Below are 21,364 nucleotides of genomic sequence, written 5' to 3'. Positions count from 1 at the left end.
ACCCCAGAAACAGCCAGCAGGTCTGGCTCCTAGGTGGGGGGGCCACGGGGCTCTGTGTGCTGGCTCTGCACTCCTATTAGCTGGAAACCACAGCCAACGGGAGCTGCGGGGGCATTCCTGCAGGCAAGAGCAGTGTGCAGAACCACCTGCCGCACCTCCGTCTAGGAGCTGGACCTGCTGGCTGCTTCCAGGGCGCAGTGCGAAGTCAGGACAGGCAGGGAGCCTGGCTTAGCCTCCCTGCTGCGCCACTGACTGGGAGCTGCCGGAGGTAAGCCTGTGCCCCAGCCCTGAACCCCCCCCAACCCAGACCCCCTTCCTGAACCCCAAACCCCTCATTCCCAGACCCAGCCCAGAGCCCTCACCCCCAGACAGCCCTCACTCACTCCTGTAGCCCAATCTCCTGCCCCAGCCCAGAGCCCCCTCCCACACCTTGAACCTCTCTGCCCCAGCCTGGAGCCCTCTCCCACATCCCAAACCCCTCATCTCTGGCCCCATCCTAGAGCCCACACCCCAGCACAGAGCCCCCTCCCATATCCTGAACCCCTCATTTCTGGCCCCACCCCAGAGCCCACACCCCCAGTTAGAGCCCTCACAGCCCACCCCAGCGCAGTGAAAGTGAGTGAGGGTAGGGGAGAGCAAGCCACCAAGGGAGGGGAAATGTAGTGAGTGGGGGACAGGGTCTAGGGGAAGGGGATGGGGACTCAAGGATGGCATGGGGCTAGGCGTTCAGTTTTGTGTGATTTAGAAAGTTGGCGACCCTACTTGAGAGAGAGAGATCTGTTTGCCACTTCCCTTCCCCTTCAGTTTGGAAATCAATGAGCTAGGCTATAGCACATATATCCTGGTTTCTCTGCTTATCTACCTGAAAGAAGCGCTTTATGGCTTAATTACAATTTAATTACAAATTGCTTTTGAAATTCTCAGATAAGACTCATAGTGAAAGAGAACATCTGGCAAACTGATTTTCTCCTTTATCTCCCTGTAAAAACAGTGGCCCAAACAAAGGAACATTTCCTGAGAGATCCCATATAAAGAGCAAGCTAACGTGTTCAATATGCTTGAAGGAATTTAAGAGTTTACCAGCCCTAAATGGTCACATGAGATCACATGGAGGAGTAAGAGCATCTCCTAATTTTAAACAGGTAGCCGTTCATTTTACTTTATTTGGCTCTTTTCTTTTCATGTTAATGTTTGCTGCTTGCTTTGCTTTTCCGTCAACATTTTTTTTCTCCAATTTTGTTTCAATTATGCTACCCTCCTACATTAACGTAAATATGTATAGTTGTGCCTATACATAGGCCAAGAGCCTTATTAAATGTGACCGTCAAAGGGGAGAAAAAATGTTTTGTCTGTTTTTGTAATGAATAAAGAAACCTTGCAAAACTAAATTTTATTTTTCTGTTTGTTTAATACATTAGAAATTTCAGGAATGACAAGTCTTGTCTTCCTTATTTTTAGCTGAACTCCTTGGGTGACTAACATATGTTAGAAATGTTTTCAAGATTTAATTGAAGGATCAGGAGTGTTGAATCTTTAAGAGAGCTTTTCTCTCAAGTGTTGAGTTAAACAAATGTTAACAAAAAACAAACGCAGAATGAGTTTAATTGGCCTGAATAAAAATAACTTATCCTCTCAGTCAGGTTTTGCTCCCTTGGTATCTCTGATGGCACAATCATACTAGTTTTTCTGTTTATTGTCTCCTGTGTTAGACAAGATCTGAATTTCTAATGCAAAAACAGGTATTTTTGAAAAGAAATCTTTACACCTTCTACTTTCAGCATAAAGAAGCAATAAAAAGAGCACAAACCTATTTTTCCTTTTTGCAGGTCATCTTTAAAAGAAATGTTTTATGGCTCTTTAACACTGAGGCTGAATCCTATGTATAAGTCATAATTATCTGGCCAATTTTATTCAGGCCCAGTATGCAATCTGAGAAGGGGTGTTACTCTTTGTTTCACACCAGAGCTGTTTCTTTCCAGACCACGATGAATACATTTTCATACTATTTTTATAGTCTGTAAATCCAATAGGAACCCTCTAACTGAGGCTGAAAGCCTATAATTGTCTGTACAGGATGAAGGAGAGAAACTGCCACAACAGCAGGCGCCTAAAGAGGTGGATAACCTCGCACCTATCGTCATGCCCGTTTCTGTCCCTGTAAAGCTTCTGTCGCCTGAGCCCAGTGCGCAGTCTGCTAACAACAGTACCACAGTCAAAGACAAGCCTGCCAATTCTGTGTCAGATGACGAGATGCCAGTTCTCATGAAGATGACTTACTCTCCACCGTGCAGTCCAAAAGTGGTCACCCCCTGCTCATCTTCTGTGAGTGCTGCCCTTCTTGCTACTAACTGTGCTGTGAGGCTTTTAAATCCCTTTGGTTTTAGTGCAATTACTTTTTTAAATATATATATACTCTTGGATATTTTAATAATTCAGCGTGGCTCACACCTAGCAATGAAAAGTGAAGGCCTATAGTATCTTGTCATTCCTCTTCTCTCATCCAGGAATATTAATTTCATCCTTCATGGAAGATCAATACTCAGAAATAAAATAAACCATTTGAAACAATAGTGCGGGAATTTTCTATCCCACTAAAACAAAGGGATTTATTACCTTTCATTTTTTTTTTTACTATTTGTGCTTTTTTGTGTTTTGTTTTTGTTGCTTAAATGCAGCAGCTACTTTCTTTCTGTTCTGAAGTGAAATATATGTGTGTATTTTTTTGCGGTAGATTAAATAGCCCTGTATCGTAGTTACTAAAGCAGTATGCTCTAAGAAGAAGCTGTGCGATGTTGTCTGGCCACAGGCACATACAATGGGATTGTCGTGGGTTTTTTTTCCCCTTTTCCCCCCCTTCAGCATGTATCTTGATGTGTTAAAACATTGTGACTTCAAAAATCCAAAAGGAAAAGTAATGATGATTAGTATTTTCTGGCTTTCATTTAACTCATAAATCTGATATCACCAGACACTATGGCGAAAAATGCATTAGACATGGATAAGACAGAGTATGTAGGACTTCAGTGAAGCATGCATTTAAGCTTTTTGCTGAATGAGGGCTTAAGCAAACAGTTTAATTTACTACACTTTCTAGTCTAACAACATTAGAAATATGCCACTGCAATGTAATTGTGAAAGGCACAAGGTGGGATGACTATTAGGAGGTGCGACTACTGCCCATACAGTGAAAAGTAGTACTTCTAACCCCCTCCCCCTCAAGTTGAGTGGCCTATTCTGGGGACAACATGAACCCTTATCAGTGATCTCGAACAATATTTGTGGATTTATTTCCCCCCCCATACACACACATTTTTTTTAATGCATTTCACTCCTTTTTCTTTAGCTAGTGCAGACTTCCACCTTCTGTAGTAACACTGAAGTCAGCATCTCTGCATTTGCTGATAGCTCAGCAGTGTAGTTTCTCCTTTCTGTTTCTAATCTCCTGAGAGGGATGGCTGAGGCTTTGAGCTCCACTATGTACTCTGTGCAGATTTCCTCTGGAGATTCTGGCCAAGATGTTTAGGATTGTGCATGCACATTTACCACAGTTGCGTATACAGTTGAAGTGACTGAATCTTCAGTGGCCAGTTAGACATCTGATTGGCCACTTGTGCACTTAGCCACCCAGGATTATGCATGCTGTCCTGTTTGTTACATGTGCAAATTATGAACACCCTGTTCTGAACTCTAGACCCTGTTTTTTTATACTAGTAGTGGAAATGTATTAGAGTAGTGAAGGAGCTGCAGTCACTTAGAGATAGGGTGAGCAGATTTCTGTTATTCTAAAGAACAGTAACTGTTTTGCTTCAGTCACATTGTGTTTCAAGCCTTACATTGAAGGGGTCCCAAGGATTGATTTATAAAGTCAATATTTTTTTTAGTGAATGCCTTTTTAATGAAAACAAAATGAAACTAAATAACCTGCAACAGCAGTGCACAGTGAAGTGAATCAAATAGTAAATGGGCATTCCATTGTGTCCCAGTGTTAAACATTTAGGTTTTTGTAGAGTACTAAAGAATGCATTCAGTGCTGAATCTAAGCAATGGTGTCTGGAACTTCAGGGAATTAGAGAGCTAATTCTGAGCTGTGAGGCCCAAGAACATCGAGGACTTATTTCATATTCAGTGTGAAGATTTTTTCAAAAATGCCATATTGCATTTCCTATACTGAGTGCCCTTAACGATTTGATGTAGCGGCATAGAGAGCAATGGCTCATGGGAATTTAGTTCCAGTGCCTTATTTCACTTCAGCAGGAGCTGAGTACCAGATATTCTGAATGAAAAAATAATAATAATAATAATAATAATAAAATACTACCCCTTAAACAAAAGAGATATAAATAAGAATCTACTCTGTACTTTTTTTGGCTTAACTTACCAGGTTTCTAGTCAGAGGTAGATAAGGAGCAAATAATAAAACTGCGGGTTCTTCTCCCACCCCCAGATTGAAGACAAACTGTTATAATGAAGAGGTCATCAAAGGAGGCTCAAAAGTTCTGTTTTCTCATTCTGGGTGCAATTGTGCACATACCTGGACATGTAACTTTTTGCTCACATGAGGCGTTCCAATGACTTTAGTGTTTGAGAAGAGTAGTTATAGGGTGGAAAAGGCAGAAATTTTTCTACTGTTACTACACAGAGAAAGTCACTAGCAAAATAACACATTTGTCAGATGAAGGGAAAAAACAGCGAGAACAATAAGTTGCACTTTGACTTCATGGGGACTATTCATGTGAGTAAGTTACTCACGTGCATACGTTTTTTGCAGCACCAGGTTCCAAGACTACTCACATGAAAGCTGTTACAAATAAAACATGGCAACTGATTTGTACCCTCCATATTTCTGAATTCCATCATCCATAATGTTTGGGGGTTTTTTAATTTAAAACGGGTTTAAAAAAAAAATTATGCAGAGCATAAAATGGAAAGTTGAAGAAACTATAGTTAGTGTTTGTATTACAGTAATGTCTAAAGTCCCCAATGGAAATTGAGATGGCATTGTATGAAACATAGTGAGACAGAATCCCTGCCCCAAACAGCTTAATGTCTGAATAAACACACACAGGATGGGAGTGGGGACAGAGGCTTCTAGAGGTAAACTGTCTCACTCAAGGTCAGTGGCTGAGCTGGGGATAGCTCCCACATTCCTAGAGTCCCAGCCAGCACCCTAGCCATTGTACCACACTGCCTCTTCGCAAAAAGAAAGGAGGAAATGCTTAATTTGAGGCTCTTATCAGACCTCTGTTATATTACTTGTTTTTCCTCATCTTTTCTTTTCTTTTTGAACACTGAATGTTCACCGACATGACTGACTTTGTAGTACATGGCTGTTTCACGCTCCCCTGTGATTTTTTCATTGCTTTCAATGTTTTTACACAATCCTTAAAGATGTATTTTCCTGCAAAAGAAAAATATGTTCAAACTTAAATTTTGGGGGAGGAAAAATCACCAGATGTTGGAAGGGATATAGCCATGATCTAACAGAGAGGGCAGGACCTTTGCAAAAGAGAACATTTCCACAAGCTGGAATGCATTAACAGCAGGAATAAAAGGTGCCAGTGTTAGTGTTCTTTTAACATACTTTTTATTGGGTGAGTATGCTTGTCAAGAACCACCCATGGTGTTTAGATATACATCTAAACATGTTCAGTAAGAATTTATTTTTATATAGTAGTAATATTAACCAGATGATATAGAAATTTTGGTTTATCTTTATCTAGCCAAGAAATACTCCCCCTCCCCCCCGCATGTTTATCATAAATGAGATCGTAAAACCTAAGCACCTGAAAGAAGTATATTTAAAACTAAGAATGTGTACCATCATTGTGTGCGTTCTTAAAAAGCTACCTAACCATTTGCCCTGAAAATCAGATTTCAGACTTTCATAACTCTAATTGCTGTCACTTTTTATAGACCAGGGTGGTACAGTGTTAAATGTCTTTAATCTCCAAATTATTGAAATGTATAATGCTGTTATGTCCCCAGTTCTCATCTGCTACCATTTTCCCTGCCAAGAAAGGAGAAAATTAATACAAGATTCCTTGCAGCTGGATTCCACCCAGCAGATGGAAATGTAGTGATAAGAGACAAAGAATTTGAATTTATTACATTTTTCCCCCTCTCCTGCCAGTGACAATGCTGCAGTTATTCCACTGAGCTCAAATGTGTCCATCCTACTAAAGCCAAGTAGATGTATTGGAAAACATTTAACTTTCTAATAAACTCAGATGTGGGGATAGATGGAGCAACTCCCAGATCACCAATATAAATTCTTTGTAGTTGGAATGATAAGTGTGCATGTGAAGGGTGCTGATTTTTAATAAATAAATAAATAAAAATGCTGCTTTGATATCTTGGAGCCAAGTCCTCTCTTTAGCCACTAAACACTGGCAGGGGCAAATGCCAATCTTCCACTGTCTTAGCCAGCTTTTTAATAATTCTTCTCTGACCTGGAGTGATAATTTCTGAAGCTGGAAAGGTAATTAATTCTCTCTGTCTTTAGATTGCCAACCAGTACCAGTTGTAGTGTTGGTATTTTGTCACATGGGTACCTGTTGGCTTTAAAAAAAACTGGACTGAAACTGTCAGACTTATTCCATGTAGGGCCCTGAACAGCCATCAGTTGATAACAGCTTTCCTGTCACCATTGGCTGTGGGAAAGTAAAGGTAATGTAACCCAAACTGATCATAGCTATATATTTGAATGCTATCAATTTTCATTTAGGAACTTAGCAGAAAACAGCATCAAAGTGCTGCAAAACTGGAAGAAGACTTCAAATCCCTGCAGGACAAGAAAAAATATCGACATAGACCGGAACCACTCTTCATACCTCCTCCTTCCTTCAACTTCAGTGCATCCTACTCAGGAGCTATGCTGTATCAAAGCCAGCTTCGCTCTCCCCGCATCCTAGGAGACCATCTCCTAGACAGGACACATGAGTTTCCTCCCTATACCCCTCCACCTATGCTTAGCCCAGTACGCCAAGGATCTGGGCTCTTCAGCAGCGTTATCACATCATCTCATAATGCATCTCACCCCCAGCTGCCGCTTACTCCTTTGACACCCACTCCACGGGTGCTCCTATGTCGATCTAGTAAGTATTTTATTTAATTGTAGCACTTTATCTGAGCCCCAAACCACATCTTGCATAAAACACCGTTATGTTGTGTTGTGTTCCCTGTGTGCTTTCTGTTTTGAAATAATCATCTTGGGAGAAGGACAAGACATACACACAAACTACTGTTACTTTTCCTGTTCAACAAAGTCAGTTTTTCCAGATGTGTACCTCTCTTCTAGATATTGTAGGGTTGGGTTTAAACCAAGAAATGGACTGGTTAATTTCAAATGGAAAGATCAGAACGTATTTATTTCAAAGGACACAGTGTTTGTAACTAAAGTGAAGCCTACTCAAATGGGCCAAAGGGGACACACCTGTTTTGGGATTTGGCAGTTTTTTGGTTTTAAGCATTTGTTCAGTCAGGAGAAAAAATTTTTGATTAGCACATCAGGCTACATGACTGCAGTAGTAAATATTTTGTTTAAATCCCAACATACATATACCAAGACACCGTTAGTTATCTAAATTTGATATAGCATATGCATAGAAAAGATCTTTAAGGTGTGTATGGGGGATAATCTGTATTAGCTAGACTGGAAGAGTCTGTCCAAGGTAGAAATAACATCTTAATCACACCTTAAGTAACTTAGAATGATCCCCACTATGTTAGAGAACTTAACTTAACTTTTTATTATAAATTAACTGTGCAAGCAAAGCAATTCCTCAAAATTGCTGGAGACACATTTCGGTTTGTGAAGTTTTTCAAAACCTATAAACTAGGTATTTAGCAGCATGGTTCAGGTGATGAATTAAGATTTTACTTACTGGACCATTACATTTATCCTGTAACCCAAAGAAGAATAGGTGTATTTAAATTATCTTCTGTCTTGGATCCTTGAAGATCCCCCATGTTTTACAATTTTACATCCACGTTTTCTTCACAGCCACCAGCCTTCTGGTCAAAAACACTGAGTGATACACCCTTCATAGTCTGTTAGTAGTCCTCAGTTATCTGTTATGTTGCTGTTGTGTTTTATCCCCTCTCCTTGCTTCCCCTTCTGTATTCCCATCTTCTGCGATCACTCCCTTTTATAGATTTAAGAATTTGATTGCTAGTTTTTTCAAGCTGGCAAAATGGATAAATCAAGTTGCCTCTCTAATATGTTCTCTAGTAGGCACTGAATTCCAGTTTATAAAACTGTGTTGTTGGCAGTCCTAGTCCTCTATCCTGCAACCTCTCCTCTTCCTTCCTGCTCTTTCTAGAAGATGATCAGAACTTGGTTTTGCCTTCTACTAATTCTAGGAAGTAGTCCAGGGTCAGCTGAACCTTCTGTCACCATTGTATTGTCCTTAAACTGTGGTCCTTAGTTTCTTCAGATATACAGTAACAAGGTGATAGCTGACCTGGATTTTGGGGGTTTGGTTGCAGTGTTTTTGTTTTTCTGTTTTTTGGAATTGTGTTGTATTTCACTGATTTGCAAAATCACTTCTACAGTGCCATAAATACATTCTCAGTGCTTTACCAACAGAATGTTAATACATGTGTCCTGACCCATAGTTTACAATTTAAACGAGTCACAGGACAATAGATCAGTTAAGAGAGTCTGTGGGGATTATTGATGAGAAAAGGAAGTAGGAGAGATTTATGGAAGAATTAATTGTAAAGAGGCATTTGGAGGAGGAGGAGGAGTATGTGCACTTAGCATATGATAACATTAGACCATACTAGGCATGGGTGGCAACCTGGTTGGAGGTACAAAGCTAACATGTACAACCAAGTGTGTAGATTATAAAGGAAAATGTAAAATCGTTCAGAATGGTCATCAGTATGGAAATTGATGCTATTGAAAATTGCAGCTATGTCCAGACACACTGTACCTGGTTTCTTAAGGACCCTTGTACATTCAGGCCAATGCACCATCTGTAACCTGATGTTTCATTGATTTCTATGGACCATTTAATAGAAGAATAGCTACACAAGGGGGGCAGTGGAGGACCAAACATGATGTGCTAGTTAAGAAAATCACTTTCTAAACAGAAAATCAAATCCCTGTTTCTGTTTCAGATAGTATTGATGGAAGCAGCATTCCAGTGACTCCAGGGCCTGGAGAACAGACCGTTGATATAGAACCGTAAGAAAAATTCATCAATGTGTATCACTTTACAGCCTACTTCAGCCAGCTCACCCTCTCGCCTAGAGAATGTGGTGTTGTATATTTTGAACAAGGCGGGTAATACCATACTACTTGGCTGGAGGCACTCAAGGCTATATATACCAGTGTAAACATTAGCTGAGGTCACTGACAGCGGAAAGTCTGCCAGAAATGAGATTGTGGCACTGCAAACCAGCCATGGCTTCAGGGGAGAGTTATAAAGGGCCAGTGAAGTCACAAATGTAGCTGGTGCTGGCTGGAAAAGTGTCTGACCATGGCATTTGGGCAGCATGTTGATTCAGTACTTTCCCTGGCAGACCTCCTATGGAGTTCTGGGAGGTGTTAAACTTCCCTTCCCCTCGTGGGATACCAAGAGAGGACAGACAGTGTTATCACCACCAGCCTTCTGCTGACGTGTGTCATCCCTTATGGGGCAGGGAGGTCTAACTGACCTGCATCTAGTCTGTTCACTATACAGTAATGATATCCGTTATCTCTCTCTCTTCTGGGACTTAAAACCTGCTTCCCAGTTAAACTGTATTGGAATTGTGCACGAGCTTTCTAAATTAGGTCTTTACAATACACTATTTGCCTCAGTGAAAGCAGAGTTCACTGAATATTATGTTGTAAGAGAGTCTGGTACAATTTCATGTCAGACCATTGTGACGTGTGACGCAAGGACCTCTTGATGCCCACTGGCAGGGGGCAGAGGGATCCACAGGTTTACAGGGATCCCCTGGCTTCACCAAAATGGATCATGTGTCATGCTGGTGGTCATAATCATTGCAAAATGTATGTGCAGATAATGTGTAAGGAGTTATATATGCGTACTGAAAATAGACTTTAAGGCCTTGGAGTTAAAGATTGGTCACTTAGGGTATGTCTACACTACCCACTGGATCGGCGGGTAGTAATCTATCTATCGAGGATCAATTTATCATGTCGTGTGTAGACGCGATAAATCTATCCCCGATCGCCCTGCCATCAACTCCTGTACTCCACCGTGGGGACGCGAGGTAAGTCGACCTAAGATGCATTGACTTCAGTTATGCTATTCTCGACGTTGAAGTTGCGTATCTTAGATCTATTCCCCCCCGCCCCCCCAAGTGTAGACCAGGCCTCAGAGGTAGCATGCACTGAGACAAACTTCTCCAAGTGGGAGACGCTTATCTCCCTAGCCTGACCATTGTATATCTTACAGTGGAAATCTACTTGCATATTGAATCAAGTACTAATGAGTAGATTCTGAGTGCTCAGAAAACAAAAACAGCAGGGATTATCCTGCTTTACAAGTAAAGGCAATTAATTTTTGGGAGTATAACTGGGGTATGGAGGTGCACCTGGGATCCTTCAGGCTGTGAAGACAAGCTGCCAGTGGGCTTGACCTAATGAAAAGACGTTTTCAGACATCCTGGTTTAAAACACAAGGGAAAAGGACTTGGGATGAGCTATCCTGTAGGAGACGGGAATATTTTATGAATTAAGTTTAGGCTCTAGCAAGCATGTTATAAATTTGTTTTATATGTAACCATTTGTTTCTGATATTCTTTCTTAGTTTGAATCTCTGTTCTTTGATGATAAACATATTCTTGTTTTCACTATAAATATATCTAAGTGCTATGTGTTAACTGGATGGCTATATTAAGTTTAAAACTAATAATTTGTGTCACTACTCACAAAGGAAAGTAATCTGTGAATTTTGTGAGTGTTCGGTGGAACAAGGGCTGGACACTCAGAGGGACACTTGGAGGTTGGTGTTTATCTATTGCTTGCCTGCAGAGGCACAGCGTAGCCCACGGGGGTTGATGGGGGGAGTACTTGTTCTGTTTGTGGCTTGGGTTATCAGGAAACTGACTCCTGGCAGGTACAGACAAAGCTCACTCATGCTAATGGTGCCTCACAACCCTGGGTACTCCTGGGGAGTGTCTCAATTGTGTAATTATTTTTTGTTTGGTATAAAATAAAAGGTAATATTATTCTTTTCTCTGTAAATTTTACAACTGAGATCTCTTTATTTACAGACAGATCAATATTGGATCAAGATTCCAGGCTGATATTCCTGAACTACAAGACCGATCATCAATGGGGAGAGAGATGCATCGGGCAACTTTGGTTTGGAAACCATGGCCAGAACTGGAAAACAAAGTCTTCCAACAAAGAGGTACTGTATTTTGCCATTTGAATTGTTTATTGAAAACACTATATTCGGTATAGAAATTTCCACTTACTTCTCACTCTAATACTATTTTTTTTTTACTTTGAAAAGGTTATACAGATGTTTCAATATCTGATCAGTTTTAATGTGATGCATTTGAGAATTGTTACAGAAAAGTGCAATGCAAAGATCAAGAACTGTGTGTGCGTTTCAGAATGAAAACTTTAAACTCTATTGTGTTTGAGTTGGCTTTACAGAATCCTTGGTTTGAGGTATCTGGCTGACGTGTTGCAATATTTAACGGGATCCCTTTTGTTTCTGACAGTGGAAGACCTCTTAAATATGTGCTGTTCAAGCGTGTTACCTGGTGGAGGAACTAATTCAGAATATGCATTGCACTCCCTCTTTGAGTCCAAAGGGGATATTATGGTAAGACAAGAAACTGAAGAGAAAGGTTCACGTCTCCTATACCTTGGCAGCATGGGAAGATGAAGGTTATTTACTTGTATTTACTCTGCATATTGCTACTACAGATTTTGCACTGCCTGGTGCAGCTTAAAGGTAGAACCTTCTCCAAGCAGTATCTGTTAGCGCTCATGTGTGCCCCTTCCAACCCCTCCCCTCCCTCAGTGTCTCCAAACATTGTGGTTGAGCTACATAAGGGAGCGCTGCACTCTCTACTGCCTCAGTTCCTGCCACCGCCAACCCAGAGGAACCGCTGTAGGTCTTGGAGAAAGAGGGGGAGGTGGGGAGGAAGTGTGAATATGCAGAATAGTCTTGAAGAACTCTGGTTATGAGTAACCTTCATTTCTTCTTCGAGTGGCTTTGCATATCTCCCATTTGTGGGTAAGTTCGGCGAGTAGTGCTGAAAACTCAGGAGGAGCGAAACATTAGAGTCCTAATTTAAAGGACCGAAATGCTGATGTACCAAATTTTAGCATCCACTCTTGAAGCCAAATCCAAAGCATAATGTTTAGTAAAAGTATGCACAGGCTTCGACTTTCTAATGTGCTGAGGGGTGCTCAACCCCCAGCTCTGCCCCAGGCCCCGCCCCCACTCCACCCCTTCCTCCAAGACCTCATCCTGGCTCCATCCCCGCCTCTTCCTGCCCCTGTTTCACCTCCTCCCCCAGCGCACCATGCCCTCGCTCCTCCCCCGCCCTCCCAAAGCCACCTGCACTCTGCAAAGCAGCTGATCACATGGGGCGCAGGGAGGGCGGGGGAGGTGCTGATCAACGGGGCCTGCTGGCAGGTGGCAAACACTTTGGGGGAAGGAGAGGAGCTGATGGGGGTGGGGACTGCCAGTGGGTGCTCAGCACCCACCATTTTTCCCCTGTGGGTGCTTCAGCCCTGGAGCACCCACAGAGTCAGCACCTATGAAGGTATGGACTCACTTCCAGGTAGTAGCCAGACAGATTTCTCCAATAGGAACATGTTTAAGGCAAGCAAAAGATGCTGCCATATCCCTAGTAGAATGAGATCTTACAGCAGTAGGCAGAGGGATTGCTGCTAACTTGTAACATTTAATGATGCATTGTTTAACCTCTCTGGAAATAATTTTAGGTGATACTCTATAAGCCATATGGGTTTTAGCATAAGAAACAAATAACTTAGATGACTTCCTAAAACTCTTAGTTCTGTTTAAATAATATGCTAAAACCCTTCTAGCATCTAAACTATGTAACACAGATTCCCTTTTATTAGCATGGGACTTTGAGAAAAATTCTGGTAAACTAATAGACTGATATGAAACTCGGATACAGTTTTTAGTAGAAACCTGAGATCAGGTCTTAGAACCACTTTCTTAAAAAATAGTAAATGGCAGATCAGCCATCGAAGGATACAATTCACTCACCCCTCTAGCTGATGCTATACCAATAATAAACACAGTTTTAATAGATAAGTAAAATAAAGAACACTGCCAAAGGTTCAAAAGGCAGCTTCGCAAGCATAGATAAAACCAAATTAAAATCCCATGGTGGAACTGGCTCCCTCAAAAGGATATAATGTATTATATAACCTCTTCGTAAGCCTTTAAATTGTATCATGCACAAATGGTCCTTGCTCTGTCCTTTAGCAACCTGTCACTTTAGCAACCAATTGTCCAGATATGGGTAAACAAAGATGCAGTTTTCAGAGATGGATCTCTACTACAAAAAGGTGCTTTGAAGACTCCTGGCATTGTGAAAAGGCTAAATGGAAGAAACTTGTACTGAAAATGTCTTTGTGCCACTACAAAATGAAGGAGCAAAGGATGATAAGGCCAGAGAGAGATACGGAAATATGCATCCTGTAAATCAAGAGTTGCGAACCAATCCATAACCGAAAGCAAGGGAATTATGGAGGCCTGGGTTAGCATTCAAAACTGGAACTTCCAAGTGAACCTGTTCAATTTTCTTAAATCTAAAATTGGATCGAAATCTCCAAACTCTGCTAGCTAGGTTTCAGAGTGATAGCCATGTTAGTCTGTATCAGCATCTGATGAAGTAGGTTCTAGCCCATGAAAGCTTATGCTCAAATAAATTTGTTAGTCTCTAAGATGCCACGAAGACTCGTTGTTGTTTCTGCTAGCTAACTATACTGTAATTGCCTTAAATTACACTTAACGCTAAAACGAACAACTATTGCAAAAAATTCAAAGGTACTGAATAGGAGAGAACCCTGGATCTGATAGACACTTCCATCTGGCGCAGTAGGTACTGAGACAGTAGAGGCCACAGTCCCGCCTTGTGTAACCTTGCTATCTGAATGTTTTGGAGATGCAATGGGAAGCATCAGGAAGGGGTGCTACAAGCTATAGCAGCCAGTGCTTGGAAGGTTAGGCTGCCCCGGGCAGTGCAAAACCCATAAGTGGGAATGTGCAGAGCCATTCGAAACAGAACAACAAGTTCTTCTTTGAGTACTTGCTCATGTCGACTCCATTCTAGGTGTGTGCATGACCGTTGGAGATTTTTGCCTTAGCGGTACCTGTAGGGCCAGCTGTAGCGCCCTCTAGCTTGTCGCACCCATGCCGCGGTATATTATGCGCTGCCAACCCACGCCCTCTCAGTTCCTTCTTCCGAGTGCCTCTCTTGCTTGTGAAGAGCTAGCGGTTTCTTCCATCGGACTTGGGGCTTTTGTTAATTGCAGTTAGTGTTAAGTAGTTGTTAAGTAGTGTAGTTAGCTGTTAGGTAAGGTCCCTGCTGAGACTTTGCCCCAGGCGGGGCATGTCCTGAGCTCCCGAGTTTAAGCACTGCTCTGTCTGTTACAGGCCTATGCCTGTGAGTGGCAGGCCTATGTCCTGTGAGGGACGTTCACCTCAGAGCCCTCCTGATGGATTCTGCTCTCTGCCCGGCTTTCAAGCCCTCTGTGCAGGCTGCACTGAGTACTTCAGCCTCTGCTCAGTGCGCCACTGGCGCCTGGCTCCTCTTGGCACCATTTGCAATCGCCGCCGCCAAAGAAGGTGGCGAAGAAGCACTTGCCAGCGCTGAGCAAGAAGGCCAAAGGATCATCCAGTAGAGGGACCAGGCCTGTCTGTCAACCTTCTCTAGAGCAGCATTAGCGGGCCTCCGTGGCTGGGGCGCCTAGCCCTCTTAAAGGTCCGTCACTGACTCGTGAATGGAAGGGGCCCACCACCCTGCCTGCACCGTCGTCATCCCAGAGCTGGGAGCAGAGCACGCAGAGGTCTCCACCTGCTTCTGTGACGTTTCCGGAGCCGCAGGACCAGACTAAGGTTCCTTGAGAGGGCAAGCCAGCACCACAGACCTCCAGATAAGTAATCCTGGGGCAGATTGCAGCCGTGCCATCGGTCACCCAAACTCTGCCCCCGGACATCAAGATGTTGTTCCTCACTACGGGGTCAACGTTCCCCATGTTATGACCAATGCCGTTTGCCCTATTGCCGATCTGTGACTAGATGTTGGTCCCGGTCGCTGGCTCCATGGGACCGCTCCCCCTTGTATTACCAGTCTTCGCAATGCCGTTCTCCCCAGTGCTGATCTCCCCGGCACTGGGACTGCTCCCCCCCCCGGTATAGGCACCTCTTGCTTACACCTGGTCAGCATTCAGTGGTAGCCACGACCAGCAAGCAAACCCAGGCGTTGATGGCTCCTCCCTGGTCACCAGAGAGTGGTTCCCCTGATGCGGAGGTCCAGTTCAGCCCATTTCCCCGGTCTTCCCAACAGGATTGGGCACTGGAAACTGTTCTGTCATCCACGGCACCGCAGTGGCTGCAAGGCCACTGGCCAACGCAGTGGCCATATTGGGAGACATGGGGCGTTCTGGTGATGATGATTCCTCCTTTGTAGCATGCATCAGTGGCCACATCGGAGCAGGGATCTGGGGCCTTGCCGGGCCCGGTACCGGAAGTTCGCTCAGAAGTTGGGATGGATGTCTCTGTGCCCACCCCCAAACCTCCCTCTCCAGCGGTGGCTGAGCCTCCAGCTGCAGCCAGGGCCTCTTTCTCTTCTCCAGATGAGGCGGTCGCGGGGACCTTCCAGGGCCAGCTCCCCAGATGACTTTAAAAGAGTACCAAGCCCTTCTCAGGTGGCCAAGAACTTTGGGACTGGAAGTGCAAGAGATGGCTGAGCAGGAGGACACCCTGTTCAGTGTCCTCTCGGTCTCCACGCCCTCTTGGGTCACCCTGCCTGTACACAACGGGGTGCTCAAGATCGCCACGTCACTGTGGCAGACTCCATCCTGCCCACCTCTAAACAGGCTGAGAAAAAATGTTTTGTCGGCCAAAGATTTCTAGTACCGTTATATGCATCCACCTCCGGGCTCGCTGGTTGTGTCTGCTTTCAATGAAAAGGACAAGCAGGTCCCCACTGCCACTACTCCCAAGAATAAAGAAGCCAAAAAACTTGATTTATTTGGCAGAAAAAATTATTCAACGGCCAGCTTCTGCTTCCGGGTGGCGAACCATCAGGCCCTGCTGGGCTGATACAATTTTAACCTCTGGGAGAGCCTCCAGAAGTTCCAGAAATCCCTTCCTCAGGCTCCAGGAGTTTGGTACATAGGTAGAGGAGGGTTCCGCGGCAGCCAGATGCTCCCTGAAAATGGCATGAGACTCAGCGGTGAGAATGGTCACATCGGCGGTGGTCATGCAACGCAGCTCCTGGTTCCAAGTGGTGGGCCTCTCCCAGGAGATGCAGGTCTCAGTTCAGTACCTCCCCTTCGACAGATTTGGGCTCTTCTCTGATCAAACTGATGCCAGACTTCCTGGGCTGAAGAACGCTAAGGCTATCCTTTGCTTGTTGGGCATGCATATCCCACAGTCATCCAGAAGGCCATTCTGGCCTCCACTGCCATTGAGGCCTTGGCAAGCCTGGCAGGGACCTACAAGGAGAAGGGACCCTGGGTTTAGGCATTGCCGCCCTTCTTCCTCTCGCTCGCCAGCCCAGCTTGGACCCACTAAGAACCTGGGGAGGGGGCCAAAAGCGATCATTTTGAGGGTGAGGGTCTTGGATAACGGGGTGTATCTGCAAGTGCTACGAGCTGGCGAAAGTGGCCTCGCCAGCGATTGCGATGGCTCATTCCACTAGAGCGCAGGCGTCTTCAGCGGCCTACCTGGCACAGGTGCCGAATTAAGAGATTTGTTGGGCCGCCACCTGGTCGTCTGTCCGCACGTTCACGTCGCACTATGCGCTGACCCAGCAGGCGCGAGACAACACCGGCTTTGGCAGAGATGTGCTACAGGCTGCGCAACAGTGAACTCCAAGCCCACCTCCATTGATACTGCTTGCGAATCACCTAGAATGGAATAGACACGAGCAAGCACTTGAAGAAAAAACAGTTACCTGCCTTTTGTAACTGTTGTTCTGTGAGATGTGTTGCTCATGTCCATTCCATGACCTGCCTTCCTGCCCCTCTGTCGGAGTTTTTGGCAAGAAGGAACTGAGAGGGCCAGCAGCGCCTAATATACTGCGCATGGGCACAGCATGCTAGAAGGCATGACAGCCAGCCCTACGGGTACTGCTAAGGCAGAAATCTCTGACAGCCGCACATGTGGGTGCGCACACCTAGCATGGAATGGATGTGACGAGCAAATCTCAAACAACAGTTACGAAAGGTGGGTAACTGTTTTTGGTTTTGTTTTGTTTTTTTTTAAATGAAATGGCTTTAGATTTTTCCACACAAGAACTTTTCTTATAGATTGGCAGTGATGCCATGAACCTGCCCTGTAATCATGCTGGGGACTGACCACTTCCTTTCATTGTTAATAAATTAAATTTCAAGGCAGGGCCTTTCTAGAAGTTTATTATACTCCTTGGATGACTAATGTCACTTAGTCCTTGGCTTTGTGTATTTTAATACCATACAAGGCATTCTCCTGTGCTGACATTACCCAAGGTTTCTCTTCGTTTTAATGGAAAGAATCACAGGACTCTGTCTTCTTCCAGCTCCTGTGAAACCTTGTCAAATCTGTGTTTAATTGTCCAGAATTGTAGTGTGTTATTGCTTGCTGTTCTTGTGTAGATAATTCATTTAAAGAGTTGAACGTTTTGGGGATGGTGGTGTTATAGTAGCATCCAAAGGGCTGTACAAACAAATAGAAAGATAAAGTCCCTCTCCAAATAACTTAACATCTAATTTAAGGCAAGATGCAACCAATGAAGGTAACAACGAGGAGGAGGAAATGGGGAAGGGAAGGTGAGGGGAACTGTAGAACATCACTTGGTTATATAGGTTAGTTTTGTGCACAACTGCGTTGTTCCAAGTAAAGGATATTTATTTTTGTTGTTTTTTTAAATAATATCCTCTAACACTGGCCGCACATCAGCCTGGCCACCTTTAGTTGATTAGTTGGGGGTGACTTCTTGTAGGGGATGAAGTATAAGTAGGTCTTGGAGAGTAATTTGGTGGTGATTTTTAGTACAAGGATGTAGAAAATAAACCCAGTTGATACTGAATCCAGTCCCGTACTGTAATACTTGTTAAGCTTGTTCTGTTCACATTTATATACAGTAAATAACTGAGGGTTTTTTTTATTCTGTTCTTCTGTGTTTGTTTTGTAGGTTGCCCTGGAAATGCTGCTGTTGAGGAAGCCAGTAAGATTGAAGTGTCATCCTTTGGCAAATTACCATTATGCTGGTAGGTTTGTACACAATCTGTATGTGTGTATTTACATTTATAAAAGATCATAGGGTAAGCTCTTAATTTTATATAATTTTGCGTAAAATTAAAGCTACAGGCTGCCTGATTCTTTTATTCTTTCCCTTTGTTTAGAGTAACAGAGATTTTTCCTCTCTTTGGCATAATTTCTGGTCAGGTTTTTGTAACCAGACGGTACTTGGCTACATTAATAGTACTTTGCTTTGTTTCATGTCATGCAAAAAAAGATGAAACAAACTATGTTAATTTGGGATATTAACCTGTAAACTATGCTGGTGTGTAAAATAAAGTTTCTAAATAAAGAGTTGATGCTACAAAAAATATCTGGTAGCACCTCGAGCTATCATCTCCTATAATGAAAAGGGAAAATTCTTAATAATGGAGAGATCAATCTTCAGATTGTAAGAATACTCTTCCTTGTTTTTTGTGGGGTTTTGGTACATCACTATTCTTAATAGATATTGGTAACAATTTAGGCTAATTTCTGCCATTAATTCAGATCCAAAACTGATCAAAATTCTTGGCATTTGTGTTAAAGATCTAGCTTGCTGTGTACCTTGGGGCTGGTGCCTTAGCCTTTTTTATACCAAAGTGTCATCGTTGTACAATCTTACTTTCCTTGTGTAGATGTAGTGATGCTTAAATATTTGTAAGGACGTTTATGGTCATTGCATGAAAAGTGCAAAGTTCAGCTTAAAGTATAACTCTTGCAAGTGTTTTCACAGTTACTGAATGCAGAATCATTGTTTGCATAAATCTAGCCTAAAACAAACAAATCTAGCTCTTCTACTTAACAAACATAATGGGAGTCTCCTCTTGTTCATAGTTTGAAAATACTTTGTGAAACATGCACCTAAATAGCTGGCCAGGGTATATGTGCTGTTACTAAAGATTACAGGATGAGAATGATAGGTGAGGGTAGGTCTCTTCTCACCCCACCACCTCACATCCTGTGTCTAACAACTGTCCCTGCAAAACCAACCCAGGTTCTATACCAAGATTTCTTGTCTGAGCCTAGCCATTGTCTCCAGCTTGCACTCAAAAGGAAATAATCCAGGAATCTCCTGATGCTTGGATAATCAAAATGTACAAGGCCAAATTCTGGCTTCCAGTCAGAGCCCATTGTGCTACCTAGCAAGTGCAGATAAGCCCAGTTTTGTCTGGCGACCCAGGGGGGAATTCACCTGGCAGGGGGGGAGTTCTCCACTGGTATAATGTTTGCAGCTTGGCACATGTGCCAGCTGCCATCCCAAAATAGGGAATGAAGAGTTATGCTATACTATGATGATCCTCCACGGGTGTAACTTGGAGCAATTCCTAGGTTGCTCTAAAACACCAGGGAAGACTCATACTGTCGCAATTTATCAGGCAGCTCCATGATTGCAATGCCACTCCTCTTGGGCAAATGGAGCTTAGATGCAGGGGCAAGTCTAGTCCACAGTTTCTCTCCTTTTAAGGATAAATTAACAACTTGAAATTCACTATGAAAGTACGTGTGCAGCCTTAATAAGATTAATAAAAAGACACTGTGCCTGCATGTGGGTCTTCTGTTTGGATGGAATGTGTGGTAGATGCTTTTCCTGAGCAGTTCCTTCAAGTGGAAGATTCTCTCTTCCACCAAGAGAAAACCAATTGTCATTCCCACAGAAGACTGAAGAGAAAATTGTCCATGATTTTTTCTTGCAGAAGAGATACTTCTATTGCAAGAAAAGCCCCTACTCTGTTACTTGGTTACTGCAAGTGATGTGTGCAGCCCTGGCCTCTGGTCACTTAATGTTGTTCGGATCTGTATTTAGCCAATAAGAGTGAAATAAAGATCAGAACCTAAAGGAGAGATTTTGGCAAGGGGTTAAAGGCTGGGAAATGCTAGATTTTAAGAATTCATTTTCATTCAAACATATTTCCATCATTTTCTGCAAGTGGTTCACAATGACAAAGGCAACACAAGAGAAGGCTCTTGCTTTCTTAGCATATCTCACAAGATAGAATTCCAGTTAAATGCTAATACCTGTCAACTAGCACTACAACTGTGGGCATCAGAGTATCCTGTTGTTTGCCAGGTGGGGTGAAGAGACCAGAATTTCTCAAGCAGACGAAACCTGAACGTTAGTCAGTACACTACATGATAAATTATAATCTCTCCAATCCAGGTTTAAACCTCATTAAAATACAAAAAGCCAAAGTACAAAACTGCTCTCTGAAGTTCTTCAATGCAATATACGGTTGTATCTCATAGTGACAATCCCTTTTTGGCTATTTACAGGGTTTACGTGGTAATTTATTTGGTGATTATGGTCAGTCAGCTGCTCTAGGCATATGGGATTTGTTATTGCAGGAAAACAATCTAACTGCAAGAATTAGTTGAATTCAAACTTTATACGTTTAGTGGCATTTGGATTAATAATTTGTATGGTTTGGTCCATCCCCCCCAAAAATATAAATTTCATTTATATCAGCTCCTTGGTGCATATGTATCCATTAAAGCAGAGCTAGATCAAAACAGAACATAATGCTGACTCAGAGAATGCAAACAATTCCCCAAATATGAGATATTCATAATGCCTCCTCAAAATACATTTCAGGCAAAAGAATGAGTGAGTAAGTGGTCTTTGAATTTCACTTCAAAAGTCAGCACACTCGGACATCGTCAGGCTAATGGTTTTTGAAATTTTAGGGCTCCTCACTCATCCACCAAGAATGGTGGACATTCTAAACTGAGGACTATTAGCAATTGCACTCCAGTTTGTTTATTTTAGAGACAGCTGTCTGAATGTGACATTCAGAAAGAGGTGGTCTCTAAAATAACCTGGAGCTCTGTTATGGTCCTTTGAGCTGCACCAGGATTTTGTTTGTTGGGCCTTGGAACGTCTCAAACTCTGCAGTGCTCTCAGTTTAGGAATACTTGAG

The 21,364-nt window shown here is 43.0% G+C and overlaps 1 protein-coding gene across 33 annotated transcripts in view; it reads left to right on the top strand.

Moving 5' to 3' along the window:
• The window catches only part of TRERF1 (transcriptional regulating factor 1), a 141,726-nt gene that overhangs the window by 108,098 nt on the left and 12,264 nt on the right, over window positions 1–21,364 (top strand). For 20 of the 33 annotated variants that reach the window (XM_038395626.2, XM_038395629.2, XM_043511816.1 and 17 more), the window contains 7 exons: window positions 992–1,142; window positions 2,074–2,322; window positions 6,725–7,094; window positions 9,124–9,190; window positions 11,233–11,372; window positions 11,692–11,795; window positions 18,361–18,436. In XM_038395626.2, coding sequence (XP_038251554.1) covers window positions 992–1,142; window positions 2,074–2,322; window positions 6,725–7,094; window positions 9,124–9,190; window positions 11,233–11,372; window positions 11,692–11,795; window positions 18,361–18,436 — 1,157 coding nt within the window. The remainder of the gene's footprint in view (window positions 1–991; window positions 1,143–2,073; window positions 2,323–6,724; window positions 7,095–9,123; window positions 9,191–11,232; window positions 11,373–11,691; window positions 11,796–18,360; window positions 18,437–21,364) is intronic. The other 13 variants (XM_043511826.1, XM_038395635.2, XM_043511824.1 and 10 more) reach the window with 1 other exon arrangement.

This window comes from Dermochelys coriacea, chromosome 3 (assembly GCF_009764565.3).
Source record: "Dermochelys coriacea isolate rDerCor1 chromosome 3, rDerCor1.pri.v4, whole genome shotgun sequence".
Taxonomy (NCBI): domain Eukaryota; kingdom Metazoa; phylum Chordata; order Testudines; family Dermochelyidae; genus Dermochelys; species Dermochelys coriacea.
The sequence above is the reverse complement of the archived record's forward strand: the minus strand, read 5'-3'. Positions and strand labels throughout refer to the sequence as shown.